Below are 19,866 nucleotides of genomic sequence, written 5' to 3'. Positions count from 1 at the left end.
TTTACAGTTTTACCAATAAGTTATCTCAAATAGTCAGAACTGTCTGATTTCAATCCAGAGCTAGGAAAATTGAGTGGTTTTCTTTGGGTCTCAGGATTAATATATACATATCAAATGAAAGGATAGTTGGAATAAAGTAAAATCTGTTGTTTGCAATGTTTTTTGCATTCCAACAGCACAGCTGTCGAATGCTAAGTAATTTTGCTACACTTATATACCAAAAGACTGCTTTTTTATATCGGGGCAGGGGGGAAACCTACAGCTATTACTTAAAATACTTCTGTAACTAGAAACGTTCAAATTTATTTGCAGTTTGGGAGGAATTGGATTGGCAAGTAATATAGAGAGAGACTACACTCAAATTTCTGAATTTTCTTTTATGTACTCTAGATAGTTCTGTCGATCAAGCCAAATCTCCTCATAGTTTAGGTTTCTGTACATATCAGCCTAACATAATGTATCGCAAAGTAGTTAATACTCCAAATTAAGTGCTGCCTCAAATCCCTTGATACAGTGGAATAATCCCTGCTCATCCAAAAGCCCATTTATCTGTATGGTTCAGAGATTCCTGAAACAGTTAAATGAATAGTGGTGTTCTGTGTCGTTAAGCATGGAAGAATGAGATTCATTCTTTCATCAGCAATATTCAGAGAATGAGAAATAGACTTGGATTATCATCCTGATTGTAGGAATGCTGCAGTCCTGTAGGAATATGTCAATCTGATAAAGGTATGGGAAATTGAAGCGCTGTTCACCACACAAAAAAAGAAGACAATACTTTATCTATATGGTTGAATTTTTTCAGGCTATAACAACTTTTGTCATAAGAGAGAAGATAAAGTTTGTATGTAATATAATCAGTGCCTAAGCAACAGCATCAATGGATCATAAAGGAAGAAGAAACATTCATTAGCTTTAAGAAATTAGGCTCTAAAATGTATTTAGAAATGCTGGAAAGGGGAAAACACTTAAAAACTTATTATTGGAAATATTTCTTCTCCATGGAGAAGAATTTATTTTAAGATAAATTTAAAAATGTTTAAAAATGACCTCATGAAGCAATAAGTGAGAAATATATATTTTCATTTAAACATTTTCACAAGCTTTCTTTCATAATAAGAATTATATCACTGGCGTAATTCTACCTTGAAACTGAGCAAGTCTACTCCACTCTTTTGTAGCATAGAGAAAGACGTGAAAATGATGAAAAATCATTAGACACTGAGGTGTTTAATATTAGAAGGATCTGCTTCTCTATCGTTCCATATTTATTCTTTACCTCAGGAATTTCAGTATTGAGTTCTCTGGATCAGAAGTCAAATCAAGCGGTGTCTGATGGCCAGCAATATCAGCCTGGCCAGGATCCTGAAAAATGAGTTGATTACAGATGTGCGTATATTCTCTCTACCAAGTTTCGAACAGTGAGTTAGCAAGCCTACTTAAGGCAGGTGGGGTTATGCCTGGCTCTCTGTGCACTATGGGTAGATTAGGACTTCTAACCTTCGCTGACTGAACAATGGTTTTGGCCACCCTTTTATTTTGGAGCCTGGTGGAGACCCCTTCAAGAGAATGCTATTTTCAAAGGAGAGGTGGCAGGTGTCTTTGCTTGTTGAGTACCCAGATATGAGGAAAGACAAACTCATTCATCAGTTGAAACATCAGACCTCTGAACTAGAATCTTATAAAACCCACAATACTCTGTAAGTTATACAGTAATAACTTTGAATGTGGCCTGTTCTCTGTAGCAACTGATCCCCAAATACTTTTCATTTGTATTGCAAAACTGCCCCCTGCTTAGCATGGAACGGCGCTGCTTTGTAAGCCAGGGAAGCCTATGGCTAAACTGGGGAATCAGGAAACGTTTCCTTTCCCCTGTGTCCCAGAAGAAGGTCTGGCCCCGTCCCGACTGCAAGTCAGGACCTCACCTACCTCTTCTCCCTTCCCACTCACACATCCCGGCTTCCATCAAAAGGAAGCAGAGGCATGTGGACAGAGATGAGCTCCCACGCACTGCAGAAGGATGTACCGTCTGAATAATGGCAGGGAGACTTCTGCGAGCTACACAGCGCAACACAGCTGCTTTGTGTAGGCAAGAACCAGCACCCAAATAGTACTGAGGTGTGCCCTCAGCACATCTACGTGCACACTGACAAGTCTGTTTCTATTATTATTATAGTCTGGAAACATCTCTGAAAACTAGTATTTATAGATAAAACAAGTACTTTTCGCAAGATAGTGCAGGTGTGTTTTGAATATCTCATGTAAGCACCTAGAGTATATACCTAGACATGCATATATAGAGAGATGTATATACAACTATAGCTTTACTCATGTGTATATTAATATATAGGTATGCATATAATATATAGGTATTATATATACTTATATATGTATAATATGTATGGTTAACACTTAACCATGCAGTAAAAAAAATTGATTTCTCTTTTAGACTGTTTTATAGCATCCCTCTCTGCAGAGCAAAGCTGTAAGTCACAATAACAATGGTGCACACTGTTTATTAAAATGGCTGGTCCTTTGATCTTAATGATTCATTTTACCAATGCTGGAATACAACCAGCTAGCCGTAAGTGCAGCTCATCTTTCATTCTGTAGTGATTGCTGTATCTGGCAAAGGAAAAAAGGGCTGGAATGGGACTGTAAATAGCTTGTTTGTAAGGATAAATGTTGTTACATGCACACAATGCTAAAGGCTGAAATAATTCCTATATCTTCTCACATTATTACAGGTTTTAGTAATGATACTGTGAGTGAAGCCCATGGCAGGACTTGCAAATCTGCTCCTCAATTCGAAATCTGATTTCTGCAGTTAGTAGGTTTCCATTCTCTTCTGCTTATTAAGAATCTCATTATATTACATTAAATATTTATCTTTGCATTAAAACCTCTGTTCTGACTCAGCAAGACACCAGAGCTTATTATCTAATCCCATTGAATTCAGTCTGACTCAAGCAAACTCTGAAGCATTACGCAAAATACGGGTGGCACTAAGATGAAGTTAAGTTTTGAATGATGTACTGATGATGAAGTACTGAATTTAAACTTTATTAATTGTTCACCCCACACCCAAATGTTCAGTGCCTCCCATATACCTGGATGACCTTTATGATTAATTTTTACATAGTTTTGTATTTGTGCATACATTCAGAGTTCTTCACTGGATTGATAAAAAGTGCTCACAAACATAGGTGAGAATCAGCTTTTGTATGGTCAAATCAATACTCATACTTTGAAAAAGACAACGGTTAGGTGTATTTTATCAAATACTTCTAAGCATTTGTAGCATTGGCTATTTGTGGAAGTTGCCATTCTTGACGGGCCATCCCTATTCTGATCTACGCACTCAACTCATGATTCCATGTGTTTGACCACATAGTTTTGTAAAATGATATCATAGAATTGGTCTTCATTTTATTTGTGTTCATAATTATTTCAAAAATTAATTCTTAATTATTTTAAATCTCTATGTCCGTTTATTCACTTTTAAAGATACTGGGGGGGGGGGGGGGGGTGTATTTCCAGGAGCCCTTGAAACACACAGAAGATAAATTCTATCTGTTTCCTGACACTAATGTCTTTTTTCATTTAGGCAAATAGCTTCCTTAACTCTAAATACTCAAGTAGCTTCTTAAAATTGATGTTCACAGTGAGATCATATGTTAACAGATAAACTGCTTGTGTAAAACACACTTGTCTAGCAACCTCCCCAAAGGCCTCTAGTGAGCAAAGAATACATTACTCCTGCAAAGGTGTAGAGCTTTGTAAAATACCTAAAAGAGTGAAAATTTAAAAACTGGACGATATTTGACAAAGAAGTACTGAAGTCAGTCTGAGTTTCAGCATTAGTTTCTGCAATCAGTGAATTGCAGCAGTAGATGATTAGCTGCAAAAATTCGTCTTTATGATTTCTTCCTCATTATTTTAGGCCTAAGCGACTGTGTTCACTAATTGAAAACCATATCTAAAACCTTCCTTCCCTCATGCCATAAAGTGCACTTGAAAAGTAAGAAGGGAAAAAATGAAAGGAGCAAATAAAAAGACCAGGGTTCCCAGTTCAGTACATCCCTTTCAGTGTAGATCTGAGAAGGGAAAAAACTAAATCAGATGGAAGGTCCAACTGTCCCAGAAACACATTTTCTGAGGTACCCAGCAGAGGGCAGTTAGGGAGGAGGAAGAGGACAAGGTATGTATAAGGCAGTACATGTTACGAAAGTCAAATATAAATCAGTGCAATTGGTCCCAAATACAAAGATCAGTACATACTTAAACAGTGTGGTTTGGATTGAGGCTTTAAGCTGAAAAGAGATCCCGGAGTTTACACCGTGCAGTCTGCTTTACCAATTAGAGCCTCGTCCCCAAGAATTACTTAACAGGTCATTCATCCTGAAACTATGTCAGGGTTTGTGGATGAAAATTCAGAGAGTAACTTTGATTGGAGGGATCTGAATTATATACCTAAATTTTGCCAGACAAAAGGAGAAAAGCAGAAACTTGCTTTGGCTGAGATAGTTGTAATATAGTAGTTCATTAAAACTGGGATGAAAGAATGATGCCTAGAATAACTGTCACTATATGCAACATTAAATATTTCATGAAATCCCCACATAGAACTATAGATGTTAAAATTTAATCTACCCATGCAGATCAATAAATAAAAATATGCTTAATTATTAAGCATCTCTCTTTATCACTTTAATTACAGAAACAACCTTTCTGGAGGCTGTTAAGCAAAAAAGCTGATTAGCATATCTAAACAAGTTTAAAAACCAAGGGGGAAAAGACATGAATCTTTTTATTTAGTGCTTTAATAGGACCAAATTTGCATAGATACACGACAGAAGAAAAATAGAAAAACAATAGCCTATACAGAAAAACTTGTAGCTTATGTTTATCAATAAGCTCAGGTGTGGGTGAACATATTCTGAAGTGTTTGGATAACCAGGACTAGAACTGCACTGGGAAAAAGGAATTCCTAATACTTTTAATCACCAAACCTGACTGAAAATCCATGCATTTAACTGTTGAAGACCTAGGCTGGCACAATTGCATAATATATACGTACTTGTACTTAGTACTTGCCTTTGCAGAACCTGTATTTGCAGACTGCTGCCACACAGGGGTTTCTACAATCACCACTTTTTATCCCAAGAATCAGTACAGGAGAATTAGTCTAGTACAACCACTGTGTTGGGAAGGTGGCTACATAGCAGTTTCTTTTGCATGTGTACATACATACATACATATGTGTGTGTATATATATGTGTACATTTATATATATACATATCTGCAGGCCATTTATCTGGGCAGATGCTGTCAATTCTTACAGCTCTGCGTTTTCCCTTACCAAGTTTTCATCTTTGTGTCTTTATGCTGCCTCTTCTTCCAGGAACTTGGTTCCTGTGTCAGTGTATCAGTCGCAAGCAGTCACTTCCAAGTTTCTTAGCAAAACAGCTGCTTCATCTGCATGCTTTTCAGAGACCTCTGCTGCATTCTGTCAGCTAGTGATGTATCAAAATCTGAACCTTCTGCATGGCTTTTCTATGCGGTCTTTACTATTTCTCAGTTCAGCTTGAAATCTCCTCTGAGGAAGAGCTTTGTTCTATGCAGTAGTTGACATTTCTCTGGGACTGTGCATACTGGTACCGTTTGGATTTCTCTGTCAACATTTCTTTCTGAAGAGAATGACTTGAAGTATAAAACCCTACAAACTTTATGTGAAATTGCATACCAGCTGCTGCTGTAGAGACTAGATGTCTGTGCAAATATATATTAATAAGTAAATAAGCATAAATAAAGGAGATAGCAATTTATCTTGCCATTTTCCCTGATGCCATCTGATACTGACCTGGTACATCTTTAGTCAACACAACACTTTCCACAATTTCAGAAGAGCGAATTTCCTCCTTGCATTCTTGAGGATATATCTGTTCTAGTCATCCACTCCATTATATTAGCATATAGCTGAAAAGTAAATTATTCCCATTTGGAAACCAATCTGTGGGGTAATTAAACACCATGTACTAAATCTTCTCATGCACATTTCCTCCTTTACAGAGGTGGACACCTTTTACCTGAATCGATCTTAACAGGATGTTTGTGGGTCAAATTGCTCTCAGTTAAAGCTAGGAAATTCTTGTGAATTAGGTTCCATTTACTATCTTGCTATCCCCTCCAAATTATTGTGAAATTAACCTTGATCAGAGATTCCAAATCAGCAGATGAACAGAGGGTAGCAGCTCATTTCCTCCTGCATATTCAGTGATGCCTAGCTGAATGTTTAGTCATCAGTACACTTCACTTACAATTTTGCTCTAACTTGTTTTGATAGTGTTCTTCATTTTGACTTAATGTCATTGTGATTTTGGTAAAATTACATCAACAGCTCATTTGGTCACATTAAATCACAATATAACTTCTATAACGGTTTTATCCTGCTCGTCCTAGAATGCTCATTTGTATCTTGGGAGCATTTGATGAGAACTTCCTCTCCCAGCACCTCCCTGCATACATATGCCAACACAGTCCTGTGTTCCTGTCCTCCCAGCACACCCCTTATAGATAGATATTATCTGACAGAAAATTGTTGCAGAGGAAGGTCTCTGACCAACCCTTTCCACTGTAATTTGTAAAAAAGGGCAAAATTATGTGCACATGTAGCAGAGCATTTTTTCTTGTGGTGGCCTAGTGCAGTACACGCTGAAACTTGAAAGCCACACTTGTGTTTCAAGAGGGCAGGGCCCCACCACTGTTTGGTTTGGGGTTGTTCACGATGTGCACCTTACATGATGTAATTCAGCCTCCTGCCTGCGGTATCATCTTCAAGTCATGTCAAGTTTTAAACATCCGAGATTACAGCCTGTGTGAGAATGACCTTTTCAGTGATGGTGCAGTTTTCGATATATGATCCCACAGATATGCCAATTTACTGAAGAGTTAAGGTTTTGGAAGGTACAGGGACATATGTGCAACCCCTTAAAATACACAGGGCTGTCTGGAAACTGCCTGGTTTGAGAAGTTAAATAAAACTCACTGTAGCTTCTTGCAGCATCCTCTTCCATAGTCTGTTCCCAGTTATAAGGTCCCATTTCTTTTTCGAAATACGTTTTACTGAATTGGGTCATTTATGTATAAATCAGGTCATTGCAATTTATTTGTCATCTTGTAGGGAAGCTTGACATTTTATCTCACTTTCCTGAGTATGCCATTTTATTAGGCTACCCTTCTAGCAAGTGATATATCTTGCTGCCATTTCATTTTGCTTAACCTATTCTTCCCTCAAGCTCTGATGACTTTTTTTTTTCTGTGGGTATTTACTTTTTAACAGTCCAGTGCGAGTTCACTTGATATTTTTACCATGCAGATCTTCTTTTGCCATTCTTTTAGTATTAACAAGGCAAAGTTTAAATCTATTGTACCTGGATTTGTCTTTGTTAGTTATTTCATGAGTGGATGCCTTTTGGTGGTTAGCTTCAGGGAATTTGTATTCCCCTGCTTCATTACCTGTTTCCCTCACAGGTGAGATAGGCATTCCCTCCTATTCTTGAAACCCAGTTACACGACATATATATTTCTCAGTATTCAGCAGATTCCAGCTCCTCTAAGGTGACTAAGACCTGTAATTAAAGGTAATAAGTGAATTTTAATGTCAGGATTTTGCACATCATTATGTAGCATCTCTGTGACAGACCAAACAATGTAGCTGTTGCAGTGATTTACCATTGACTTGGATTCTCCCAGCTGTCTTTTTTGACCAAGATGTATGATAATCAGCTCATTCTTGCTGCTCCGTTAATACGCTCACTGTGCATTATGGACTGGATGCCAAGCTTTGTTAGGTACAATGCAACTTGGATTAAACACACAGTAACCTGGTCAAAACCAGAGGTGTGCTTGTATCAAACCAGACACAACCACACAGTAAATATGTGGTAACAGCAAAGCGGTCCCCCAGAGGAGAATACAGATTAGGGGGAGAAAACACTGCTGCTGCTGAACTCTTGCAGTCTTTCTGACTCTGACTGGGGCAGGCTGAGAGCTGGAACACAGCCTGGCTCTATCCCTGGCCCGTCATGGAGGAGCACAGGTGGCTGTGCAATACTGCAAGAGGTGAAGCGAATGAGCTCCAGTCCCTTCCACTTAAATGGTTTTATTCAGCCCTATTTGATCATACAGATCATGTCCTTTATTTGCCTAGTTCTGCTTGCAAAGCAGGGACTGAAAATGTTTAAATATTTCAAATGATTTCTGTATTTTCTTTGGAACTGCTGCTAATCCCTGTAAGCTGTTATGATTCAGAATTTACTGGCATCAAGCCCTTCTCAGATAAGTACTAAATAATACACTCAGGAACATGATTCATTCATATGCTTTAAAAAAGAAACAATTCAGCTCATTTTCCTCCAGTTCGCTCCCCAAACATAAAAGATTACAATTTTAATTTAGTTTAGACATGACTCTATTCTGTTTGTGACATTTTCTGTTTTCTCCTTTTCCTTTCCCCGTTCCTCTCTCTCCTCTGCCTTTTCCCATGCTCCCTCCCCTTCCTTCTCCCCCTCCTCACATTCACACTTTTTTCAGTTTCATGTGTAACAGACACTCCTGTTTTATTTTAGCAATTTGAAATTTCTTTCTAACAGAGGAAAAATATCTGATTTCATCACAGGAAAAGTGTGTAGAGCAGAGCAGATCCACAGTTCATTATTTTAAGATTAGAATTGAAAATGAAAGGCATAGTAATTGACTTTGCTGCGTCCAGCGCAGTACTTCAAAAATATCTCCCTGGTAATTCTGATCTGACCCAAAAACCAAAATTGCAAGTGAGAGTTTAATATCCAGGATTCTAGTCAGGTATATTCCTCGCAAGCATTTCAAAGAACTGTAAATTTAAGATTCTTGGTCATTTGAAATTAAAAATGGGTTCTTAGGGTTTCTTTCTCCCCATCACGTTTCTTTCTTTTCCCCCCATTCACTGCATCATTAGTACTGCTACTGCTGCTGTGTTGCTCTAGCATAAAGCGAGCAGGTTTTCATACTGAGGCTTTCCAAGGTCAGTTCAGTAGCATCCATACAAATCGCTGCATTGACTTCAGGAGCTTAAAGGCAAACACATCTATAGCTACATACCAAAGGGCTTTCATGAGCACCAGCAAAATGAGTCCCAAACAACCTGTGCAAGTGGCTAGCTAGAAGTTCATCTTTTAGAATTAATAAATGGCATATAGAATGACTCAGGTCTTTTTTCCCCCTACATGTAGTCCATATAATTAAGAACTTAGATTCCCAATTTAGTTAAAAGGAACTATTTTTCAGAGAACATAGTCCTGGCAGCTCTTATTTCCCTTTCTGAATACAGATATTACCACACTGGTGAATATCTAGCTCTATCTCTAGCATAGTCTATGCCAGCAGCTTCAGAGGAAGTTGCAAAAGACTCTCTAATGTCTGACTTATTAATTTCACCCAGTGAAAGAGTTTTATCTGGATTCTCCCCCTTGTCACTAGGAATAGCAAATCCTTCTTAGAAAGGTGAACTCCAGGTTTCACTGATACTACATGTCAGAGGGCACCAGTGGTTAATAGACAAGATTTGGAATGTTCTTTATTTTGTCTCCTTATCTTAATTACAAACATTTTTCTTACCTTCCAGTAATACTAGGCTTTCTAGTGAAACAGAAAAAGGTATCGTTATCTGTATCACTTACTAATTTGCAAAACCTTACTAGTCCCTCTATTCATCTCTTTTCCTGTCTGTGCAGTACAGCTTACTGAAATCTCTCTCCTTTTTGCCCCTATCAATGCATTGATTTGTCATTGTCCTCTATTTCCACTAGATAGCTTGAAGGATGGGTGACTAAAACTGAGCAATGTTCCAAAAGGATAATATGCAATACTTTCAGAATTTATTTTCTGCTGTGCATTACATTATAGTTGAATTTACTGAGGGACTTTTCTCTAACTGGTTGTATCCCTATTCAGAAGACTGCAGTCTTGGAGTCCTTTCTGTATGCATTAATTTACACTTACCAATATGAATACTGAACCTGAACCGTCTCCCTGATTTTACCTTGAGGGTGTAACCTAGATCTGCTCAGTCTTTGGTATCTTTCAGTAATATATGCCTGTTTGACTGGAAGAAGTACCAGCAGCCATATACATGTATGCTTGCATGACTAGTCATGGCCCTTATATAACCAGGTATAAAAGTCAAAGTCCAAATTTGTTGCTTTTTTGATCTTCATGTCAAGTACTTCAGCTGTTTGAAAATTATGCCAAGTTTTAATTTTCAAGAGAACTGACGTAAACCAAAAACAACATAAAATTTGAAGTAGATGTAAGAGAGTAATTTTGCAAAAATCCTGTCCCCTTAGCAATCTGTCTCCAGCAGGACAAGAGCAGGCAGTTTCCTTGCATGTGCCAAGGACTCTCTCACTAGATTTAAACAAAACAAGTCAAAGATTCTGATGTGGCCTGAGGCCAAGGACATGACACTGCCCATGTCCTTGTATCTCAGCTTTCTTCCTCCCAGCACAAACTGGTTGTGCCTAAACTGCCATTTGGGAGCAATCTCAAGCACAGCTGTCCCCAGCACTCTCCCTGGGAAGTCTCTGGGGGCTGCTGGTTGGCCGGAGCCAGCACTATGCCAGGGAGAATGAGAACAGACCATGTCTATAGTCATGTCCCAGTGCTTCAGCCAGGGTCCCAGTCCTATTTCCTGGTATAAAAAAAGCCCAAATGCCTGAGCAAGCAACACAAAGAAGAAGAAAACTGATTCTCACTTTTCTTCTTTTGAGTAAGCTTAAATTACAAAGAGAAAAAAAAGTCATTAGAGCAGATCCCTTTCCTACCAAAATGCCAGGTTAGGAAATAGGGCTGGAGTCTGTGATGCATGCAATTCACCCTTGAGGCAGGAGGAAACCTCTTTTTCATTTTCTGACTGCGGTTTCAGTCCCTGGATGGCCCAACCCTTGACATAGCTTCCAGAAGCTGGGAAGCAGCTCTGCTTTCTGCTGCAAGCTGCTATGATAGCCCTGGGTCTGGTAGAGCAGCTCTGTCACGCCTCTATACCATAAGGGATTGTCCTGGAAGTGAGAGAGTCCTTGGCTGCCCTTCTGGGTCACTTTTTCCCTGCTGTGTCTCAGTAGTGCAGGATAAGCAGAATGAGGGCAGCAGGCTCAGCTGCTGGGTTTTTTCTCATGATCAAGCTTTATTTGCTCTTTCACAAGGCAATGGTAGCAGTAACTAGCACTTGCTCAAAAAGGAGATATGGGAGATTCAGACATAAAGGCAGGAGTCCTGACTCTGTCGTGGTAAGGTATTCTGGGTGCAGAATAACAGTGGGGGCTGTGCCACTGTGTCACTGGGAATGTGGGAGTCTCGCCGCCAGAAGGAGAATCCAGGCTGCTGGAGGCATCACTTACTGCTGTCTCTAAATTGCTGCAGAGCAGAAGATGAAGCTGCAGATACAAGAGTGCCTACACTTGTTTACACTCAAGAAACATTGCAGTACAAATGCAGGCACTGTATGGGTTTAGGCATCTCCTGGGTTGAGTAATTGCTGCCAACATCAGCTTTTTTGATTGCTTTATTGAACTTAGACACTTATGTTCTACTTAAGTAAAATTCTTTTTTAGTCTTTGTTTACTCTTGCCCAAAATCAATTAAGTTGCATCTCCACAGGGTTTGATTTTCTAATCCAACCATACTTAATCATTGATGTAAAACAAGATTTTTTTTCTCCACTTAGATTCTTTCCTAATGGCTTCTTATTTCTTGCCCTCTAAGTGTGTGCCTGAATTCTCCACATCTATTTATAAGGGCTTCCCCACTTCCAGGAGTGTTTAATCAAAGAGAAGACTATCAGCAGGCGGTTAGCATCAAATGTCAGCAGCTACTTAGTTTGTGACATCTCTTGAGAAAAATGTTTCATTACCATGCAAATGATGTTAGTCTTCCTTTCCAAGATCCATTGTCACACAGTGTAACATATGGTACACAGAATCGTGCTACCAAAATTTATGCGGCAACTACATTTCATAGCAGAACAACAATTGTGAGAGCTAAATTATCAAATGACAGTCATCCCTGTTTCCCAATGAGCTGGTGAATATTTTTGGATCTCATGGTTACTCTAACTTGGGGGGGGGGGGGGGGGGCGGGGGCAGGGGCAGGGGCCACGGGCACTTATTTCTGCTTTCTTTTAAACCTTTCCATTTTTTTTAGCTTGTATTAGAAATACCATGGTGCCTTTCACAGCCTGTGCCAGACAGAACAGCACAGCAGCTTTAATGGGTGCTATTATCTTTCTTGAGTATGTCTGGGACAAGAATTATTCAGTTGATACTTGGAGTGGCAATGTCTTGAACTGCACAAAGAAAATTAGAAAATTGAAGCTGCCGACCTCTCTTGGGAATTTCTGAAAGTGCCAGTAATGGTAGTAGGAGCTTAACTTTTCCAAGGGCCCTCAAACCCTATGAGCAGGATAGGACAAACCTATGAGGGGTTGATTCATCAGAGTACTGGAGTAAAGTGACTTCAGCGGGGCTTCAGGATGTGTTTAGAGTTAAGTATATGTTTAGGTGAATTGTTAACCTCAAGTGTGTGATCAAGTGCTTTGCTGACTCAGGGACGAGACTTTCCTTACAGCTTGTTGTTTTCCACTTTGCCATCTGGGAAGAGGCAGCTTGACAGCACGTGGGCTGTGTGAGACATTATTACATTTCTGAAAGGGTATTAACAACCTTGAAGTTTCCCGGTTCTCTGAATCAGGAATTTTTGTCTCTACAGACCTAACTGGGGTAGAACAGCCTCACTATAATGTTTGAAAGCAAACTGACCATGCCACGGCATTTGCTAGGTTATCAGTCAACCTATGCCAAATTAAAATAATCTTACGTTTTAGTGGAACTACTAAAGATGCAGGTGGAAAGCTTTACAGAACCTGCAGGTTTGAGGTGTGAACTTGCCCCTTTCAGGGATTTTAGGAAGTCTCTTTTGCACCTGGACAACTGTAAGAACCCAAATTTGCAAACACTTTTAATTTCAGAGTCATCTCTTCACTATGCCCATTTTCTGACCCAGGGGAACACATCCATATTTATATGAAATAAATGTTGTTACAGGCTGTTAAGACAACTCAACCTCATGGTGCAGCCAGGTAGTGCAAAAGAGTGGGTAATACAGACCTGTTATTGCATTTGTGGGAGAAGTACAAGCTATCTTGATCCCTTGGTGTCCTCCAAATGATTTTAACTTCCCCAAAATACTAGGGATTCACCTAAAAAATCTCTCTCACTCCTTGATCTGGTCAGTACACACCCCTTCTTCTCTAATCCAATACCCTTCCACTCTGCCATGTAACACTCAACCTGAAAGCCATTTCTGTACTGTTGTGCTGCTTTGCATTTTTCATAAATGTTTACAGAAGAATAAATGTTTATTGTAACAAAATGCGTTTCTCTATGGGACTCTTCTTTTTTATTATTCTTTTCCAGTGACAAAATGTTCCCAGCCTTTGGATTTGGAGCAAGGATACCCCCAGAATACAAAGTAGGTGCATGAATGACATTTTCTAGTTTCCTTAGTTTATGAGGCACGAAATAAGGAGGGAATGGTTCAGTGCAGGTCAGGGGCTAGGGGGAGCGGTTCCTACTGCTTGTTTTCTTTCATCTGGCTTTCTCGCCCAGTGATATCTCACTAAAACCAGAAATCAAGGCTAGACTTAAAATATTGTGTTACATCCAAAATATTTCATGGTATGGGCAAAGCTTTGTTATTGGATGCTAGTCTAGTAAGAGGAGAACTAATTTTTTTACCAACAATTGCCAAGCATATTTTGAAGCTTTGAGAGCCCTGGTTTGACAGAACCCATTTTTGGAAGATGTGGTTCAGTGAGTGGCCTAGTGTCCATGCCTTATGATGAAGGGATTTAACATCTTCCTGAAAATGAAGATGTTAGAAGAGTTTTGCTTTGTGGCAAATTGTTGTGTCATGATGGACATTGTCAATACCAAGAAGAGAAATACAAGAGCATGTATCCATGCTGGAGAGAAGCGTTATACATAAACAAAACAAAATGAGAGTGATCCACAGCGATGGTGCAACTGTAAGTGTAAATATGCAGTCTGGTAAGGCTGGAGTGAAGACAGTGGAGTAAAAGAAGAAGCATCCAACAGAGAAAGGCCTAAGAAGAAATAAGCAGTAGTTCAAATTGTGTGGTGCACATGCAGAGGTAGTGAGGGTAGAAGAGTAGTTCTTCACAAATAAGTAATCAAAAACTAGCTGAGGATTCTGTGACTCAATATTATCTAGAAAAGAACAGCATTAGACTTCTGATCATGCAGACTTCATCCAGTGTCCCCATTGTCCCCTGCTCTGGGTTGTGTCTCAGCTGTGGCTGGGGTAGGAAGGCGAACACTGGTCAGGTGAGAATTTCTGTGCAGAGAGGTATTGTGTGTCACTCAGCATTGTAAAGCATGAATCAGCAGGTGAAAAAAAAGTACCAGTGTGTTCCTCATCACTTGTAGGTTTGATACCTGCATAATAACAGTAGTAATGTACAGCAAATTTGATACACGTCTTGCAAACAGGTGGGTGTCTAAGGTAAGTCAATATGTGTCTTAATAACATTGCCTTCTAAGATAAAAAGCACTGTTATAAAAAAGAGGACTGTGCCTGATAAGGTTTTTGCAGTGCTTTGTCTCTGAAAAAAAAACCACCAGTGTTAATGCTTCCCAAAATCAGAGACAGCTTCCAGAGCTTTGATACAGATTTTAATGTGGTAAAGGTTGTATATCTGTTCCAACAGCAGCAGCTGACAACCACCTCTGCTACGTAAGGGGGAGTGTTGTGGAGAATAAACACGAGCAGCTCCTACCACCAGACACATCAGTGAAACACAGTAGCTACTTCTCAAATGTCCATCCCTTTGCCATGAATACGTGCCTCGCTACCCATAGCTGTAGAGCAGTGTTGACTGGGCAATGCACATCACAACCGGATTGCTCTTTCAAGCCCAGTACTGGCCATCACTGACAGTGCCATGTACTATTGTGATTGTCCTAAACAAAGGTGCCACCCTGGTGGTGTGCCAGGGGCTGGTTGCTCCATCATCTGTGAGGTGACTATCATTGCGTGGGAGGGAACTAGCAATTTTTTCAGCTGCAGAGAGCCATCCTTATCTAAAGACTGCTTGAAAGAAGATGTTACTGTGTCAGCTGAGGTTATTTTCCTGGTTTGCTGGTGATGGCAGCAGAGTAAAATTCACAGGACAAGACTGCTTCTTAGCCAAAATAATCAGTTGGTGGCATCAATGCCTCAGGTCACGTGAGCATATTGGCAACATACCAGTTTTGTTAGTCTCCAATAACAGCCTCTTTATCTGATTGTGAAAGCTTATCTCAGGTGTCATCTGAGAAACACATGTCTTGCCAGAAAGTGATTTCAGGGGCACTTTGCAACGAGATATTCCTACAATCACCAACACCAATTGATCTTCTGCTTTTGCAGAACTGGTGTTTGGCTAGTTTCCTGACAAGTACTCTCAAGAAAGTCAGAGACTTGCATTGAACTTAGTAGTCCGTGCATGGGCTACTATGCATGGATGCATAGTTTTGCCCAATAGCATGAGCTGCCCTGAAGAGTCTGTACGTTACTAACTTCTCAAAGAAAGAAAACGATGAATCAGGATCTTCAGATTTTGAGAAGTTCAGGAAAGGTAAGGGTAAACTTAAGAAGATGGGGCTGCTTGCACACACACTTATATGTGAGTAAACAAAACGAGTCCCAAAGCAAATGGAGTTGTAAGTGAGGGCCAGAACAAAATCTTTCATCTCCACTGTGGAAAATTGTGACAGAAAATGACAGAAAAAATGACATGACGTCAGCTTACAAACGTAATAAAACTCTGAAGAAGAGAAGAAACACATTGTGGGGGACTAGCCCTTCTGTGCAACAGATGGGGACAAATAATTAGCTTGGTGTCTATCACGTGCACATCCAAATGAAACTGGATCACGTGCACATCCAAATGAAACTCATGAAAATGAGGTATTGTTCAGTCCCTCCCTGTGATATTCTACACAGTCCATACAACTCTCTGGTTTCTTAAAATAAACTGTATCAACAATTTTGATTCCTTTCTTAGCTTTGAGTGCACTTCTAAATTGAGAGATACACCCTCCAAGAGAGTAAAGAGTCAGCGTCATTATGATGCGTTAATAAGTCAAGACCAATAAACCTGAAAATACTTCAGTAATTTAGTCTACACTGGTGTCATAAAGTTAATTTAAAGCCAACAATCATTAGTGTTTGATGTGGAACATAGCCAAGATGCATAGGAAACAGAGAAAAAACTGATATAATTAAAAATAACAAGGACTGTAGAAAAAAGTGCTCCTAACTTGTCTCCCCTAACTTCTCACCTTCTGCTGCAAAAATATAGTAACACTATAGACACCACAGCAACACTACAGATCTCATGTTATTCAAATGTTCTTTTGATATTTTCAGTCAAAGGTATTACAGCTTTCATTAAAAGCCTTAATGAAAGCTGACCAACCCTTGGATAGCAGTATGTCATGGTTTAGGCCCACCCAGCTCGCAATTAAACACTATGGAGCAGCTTGGTCACTCCTACCTCTGCCCCCACCTTGATGGGATGTAGAGGAGAAAATATAACCAAAAGGCTTGAGGATCAAGACAAGTACAGGAAGGGCTTACTCACCAGTTATGGTCACGGGCAAAACCAGACTCAACTCTGGGAAACTGCATCAATTTAATTTAAACACCACCACCACCGATTTACCAAGCTGATCAGAGTAGGGTAATAATAAAATCAACCACATCTTAAAAACACCTTCCCCCCACCCCTCCCTTCTTCCTAGGCTCAACTTCACTCCCAGTTTCTCTGCCTCCTCCTCCCCAGCAGCACAGGGGGGCAGGGAATGGGGGTTTCAGTCAGTTTTTCACGCATTGTCTCTGCCACTCCTTCATCCTTAGGGAGAGGGGCCCTCGCAGTCTTCCTCTGCTCCAGCGTGGCATCTCTCCCATGGGAGACAGTTCTTCATGAACTTCTCCAATGTGAGTCCTTCCCACAGGGCTGCAGCTCTTCCCAAATTGTCCCAGCACAGGTCCCTCCCGGGGCTGCCGCCCTCCCAGCCAAGGGCTGCTCCAGCACGGGCTGCCTTGGAGTCACGGCCTGCTCCGGGCCCGGTCCCTGCTCCAGCCCAGGGCCCTCCGTGGGCTGCAGGTGGGCATCTGCACCACCGCTGATCTCCATGAGCTGCAGGGGCTCAGCTGCCATCTCACCACAGGCTGCAGGGGAATCCCTGCCCTGGCGTACCACATGGTTGTTTCTCTCATGTCCCACTCTGCTTCAAAAACTTACCCAGCAGAGGTTTTTTTCCCCTCTTAAATATGTTGTCGCAGAGGTGCTGATTGGCTTGGCCTTGGCCAGAGGCAGATCCAAATTGGACCCAGGGGACCTTCTCAAAGCCTCTTACAGAGGCACCTCTTTAGCCCCTTCACTGCTACCAAAACCCCACCAGACACCAAGCCAACACACAGTGACACAGAGAAGGAAGACCAGAGCTAAGCAGCCTGTAAAAACAGCAGGCAAAGTACACTTACCTGCGGATCGAATGGATTCAGGTCTAATTTATGTCATGCTTGGTTACAAGCTGTAATAAAACGAGGCCTGTAACTCACTATTCAGCATGAATCAATGCTAACATTGCTATTTAAGATAAGCTGAAAGCCACTGCTTTCAGGCTGGCCATAAGCTCTAAATTTTTTTTGCCAAGGTTTCATTGGTACACTAGATCACATGGGAGAAAGGTGTCCGGTTTTGCTTTGTTGTCAAACCAGTGCCTTGGTTTCATACTGTCGAGCTCCTGCCAGGAGCCTGGGATGGGTGCTGGAGGGCAGTATCCACCCGTCCATTTAGTGAGATTCTAGCCTCCTCACAACCTTTTATGTGCTACAAGAAACACAGTTTGCTATGCCAACTATTGTTCTCCCTGGAAAAATACCCTGCCCCATTTTACACTAGCACTTCAGAACAATGTCAGTATCTGCAGGGTCTTCATGAATCTCTTGAGGTTGAGCCACTTTAAATCACGTTTTTATATATGCTTTCTAAAGAATTTCCATTTCAAGAGCACACCACTATGTTACGCTGACTTTGTTTTCCCTCATTTCAGCTCCAAATGAAACACTTCAGCTGTTAACAGAAAAACAGCAGATTCTTAGTGACATAAGGAATCTGTGGGAGTGAAGGAAGCAAGACATGCCATATATAACATTCCTCATCAGTCTAGAGATCTTTCATCTAATATTCAGCAATATGATCTTTTTTCCTCAAGGCCTGACAAATACATCACCCTGCTCCTTGATCTAACTAAACCTCTGAGAGCAATATTCCCCTCTTGAGTTTCTATCACACAAAACTTGCAGAACATGCTGGTTATTCCACAGCAGTGTCTCCAACCCATCACTTTTCTTTTTGCAATGAGAAGTATGAGAAGTCTGATGTAAAGTGAAGTGCTGGCAGATAATAAGGACTCAGTGCTGCAAAAGGTCGCAGTGAAGAGGAGGAAAGAAAGCTGAACCACACACACTAATTTCTTAGCAGGCAGAACTCAAAGGAACTTAAAAAACACATAGCAGCACAAAACTTACTGTTAAAATGAAAAGAAAGTTAGAATTGTGTCAGCCCCATGACAGTTGTATTGCCAATAATGAACTGTTCTTTCCTAAAGAAGAATTGCAGGCTGACACCTGAATAGGTACAAAACAACTTGCACCTTGTTTTAAGACAGTCCTGGTTGCTTCTGCATTTTTAATGAAAGCTTCATTCACTGCTTATGCTGGGAAGAGTTGCTGTAGAGATCACTGCAGTTACAGAAACAGTGCAGCATCTTTACGACCCTAACCTGCACTGTCTGGTTTGCTGGATGGGTAAGGGACTTGAAAAGTCTCTGCGATTCCTGCACTTTTCAGCAGCTTGAGTGCAAAAATACATGCAAACCTTACAAAAAAGAACCAATAGAAGGATGTGTAACGGACCAAGGGAAAAAACAGAATTTGTCACCTTATCCACATGTTGTGGTTTGAGCCCACCCAGCTGGCAACAAGGCACCATGCAGCTGCTCGCTCACCCCTACCTCATCCCCTGAGGGATGGGGAGGAGAAAACGCAGCCGAAAGGCCTGAGAGTAGAAACACAGGACAGGGAGGGCTCACTCACCAGTTGTGGTCACGGGCAAAAGACAGACTCGACTTCAGGAAAACATCGATTTAATGAACAACCACCACCATCAAGGATAATGAGAGATGCAACCAGGTCTTAAGAACACATCTTCCCCCCCACCCCTCCCTTCTTCCTGGGCTCAGCTCTGCAGCCTCCTCCCCCGCAGCAGCGCAGGGGGCAGGGAATGGGGGTCACGGTCTGTCCATCACAAGGTGTCTCCACTGCTCCTTCCTCCTCAGGGAGAGTGCCCTTGCAGCCCTCCTCTGCCCCACTGTGGGGTCTCTCTCATGGCAGATGGTCTTCCACCAACTGCTCCAATGCGAGTCCTTCCCGTGGGGCTGCAGGTCCCCACAAACTGCCCCAGCGCAGGTCCCTCCTGCGGGCTGTCACCCTCCCAGCGATGGGCTGCTCCAGCTCAGGCTACCTCAGAGCCCAGTCTCCTGCTACGGCCTGGGGTCCTCTCTGACTGCAGGTGGGCACCTGCTCCACCACTGATCTCCTTGGTTTGCAGGGGCTCAGCCTGCCATCTCACCACGAGCTGCAGGGGAATCTTTGCTCTGGCAAACCTCCCTCTCTCCTTCCTCACTGATCTGGGTGTCTCCA

The 19,866-nt window shown here is 41.2% G+C and overlaps 1 protein-coding gene across 1 annotated transcript in view; it reads left to right on the top strand.

Annotated features, from left to right (window-relative positions):
- The window catches only part of CPNE4 (copine 4), a 188,421-nt gene that overhangs the window by 150,508 nt on the left and 18,047 nt on the right, over positions 1-19,866 (top strand). Inside the window, exon 11 of the mRNA XM_086468413.1 lies at positions 13,509-13,563. Coding sequence (XP_086324539.1) covers positions 13,509-13,563 — 55 coding nt within the window. The remainder of the gene's footprint in view (positions 1-13,508; positions 13,564-19,866) is intronic.

This window comes from Leptosomus discolor, chromosome 7 (assembly GCF_034619465.1).
Source record: "Leptosomus discolor isolate bLepDis1 chromosome 7, bLepDis1.hap2, whole genome shotgun sequence".
NCBI classification, from domain to species: domain Eukaryota; kingdom Metazoa; phylum Chordata; class Aves; order Leptosomiformes; family Leptosomidae; genus Leptosomus; species Leptosomus discolor.
Note: the sequence above shows the minus strand (reverse complement) of the source record. Positions and strands in the feature narration are given on the sequence as shown.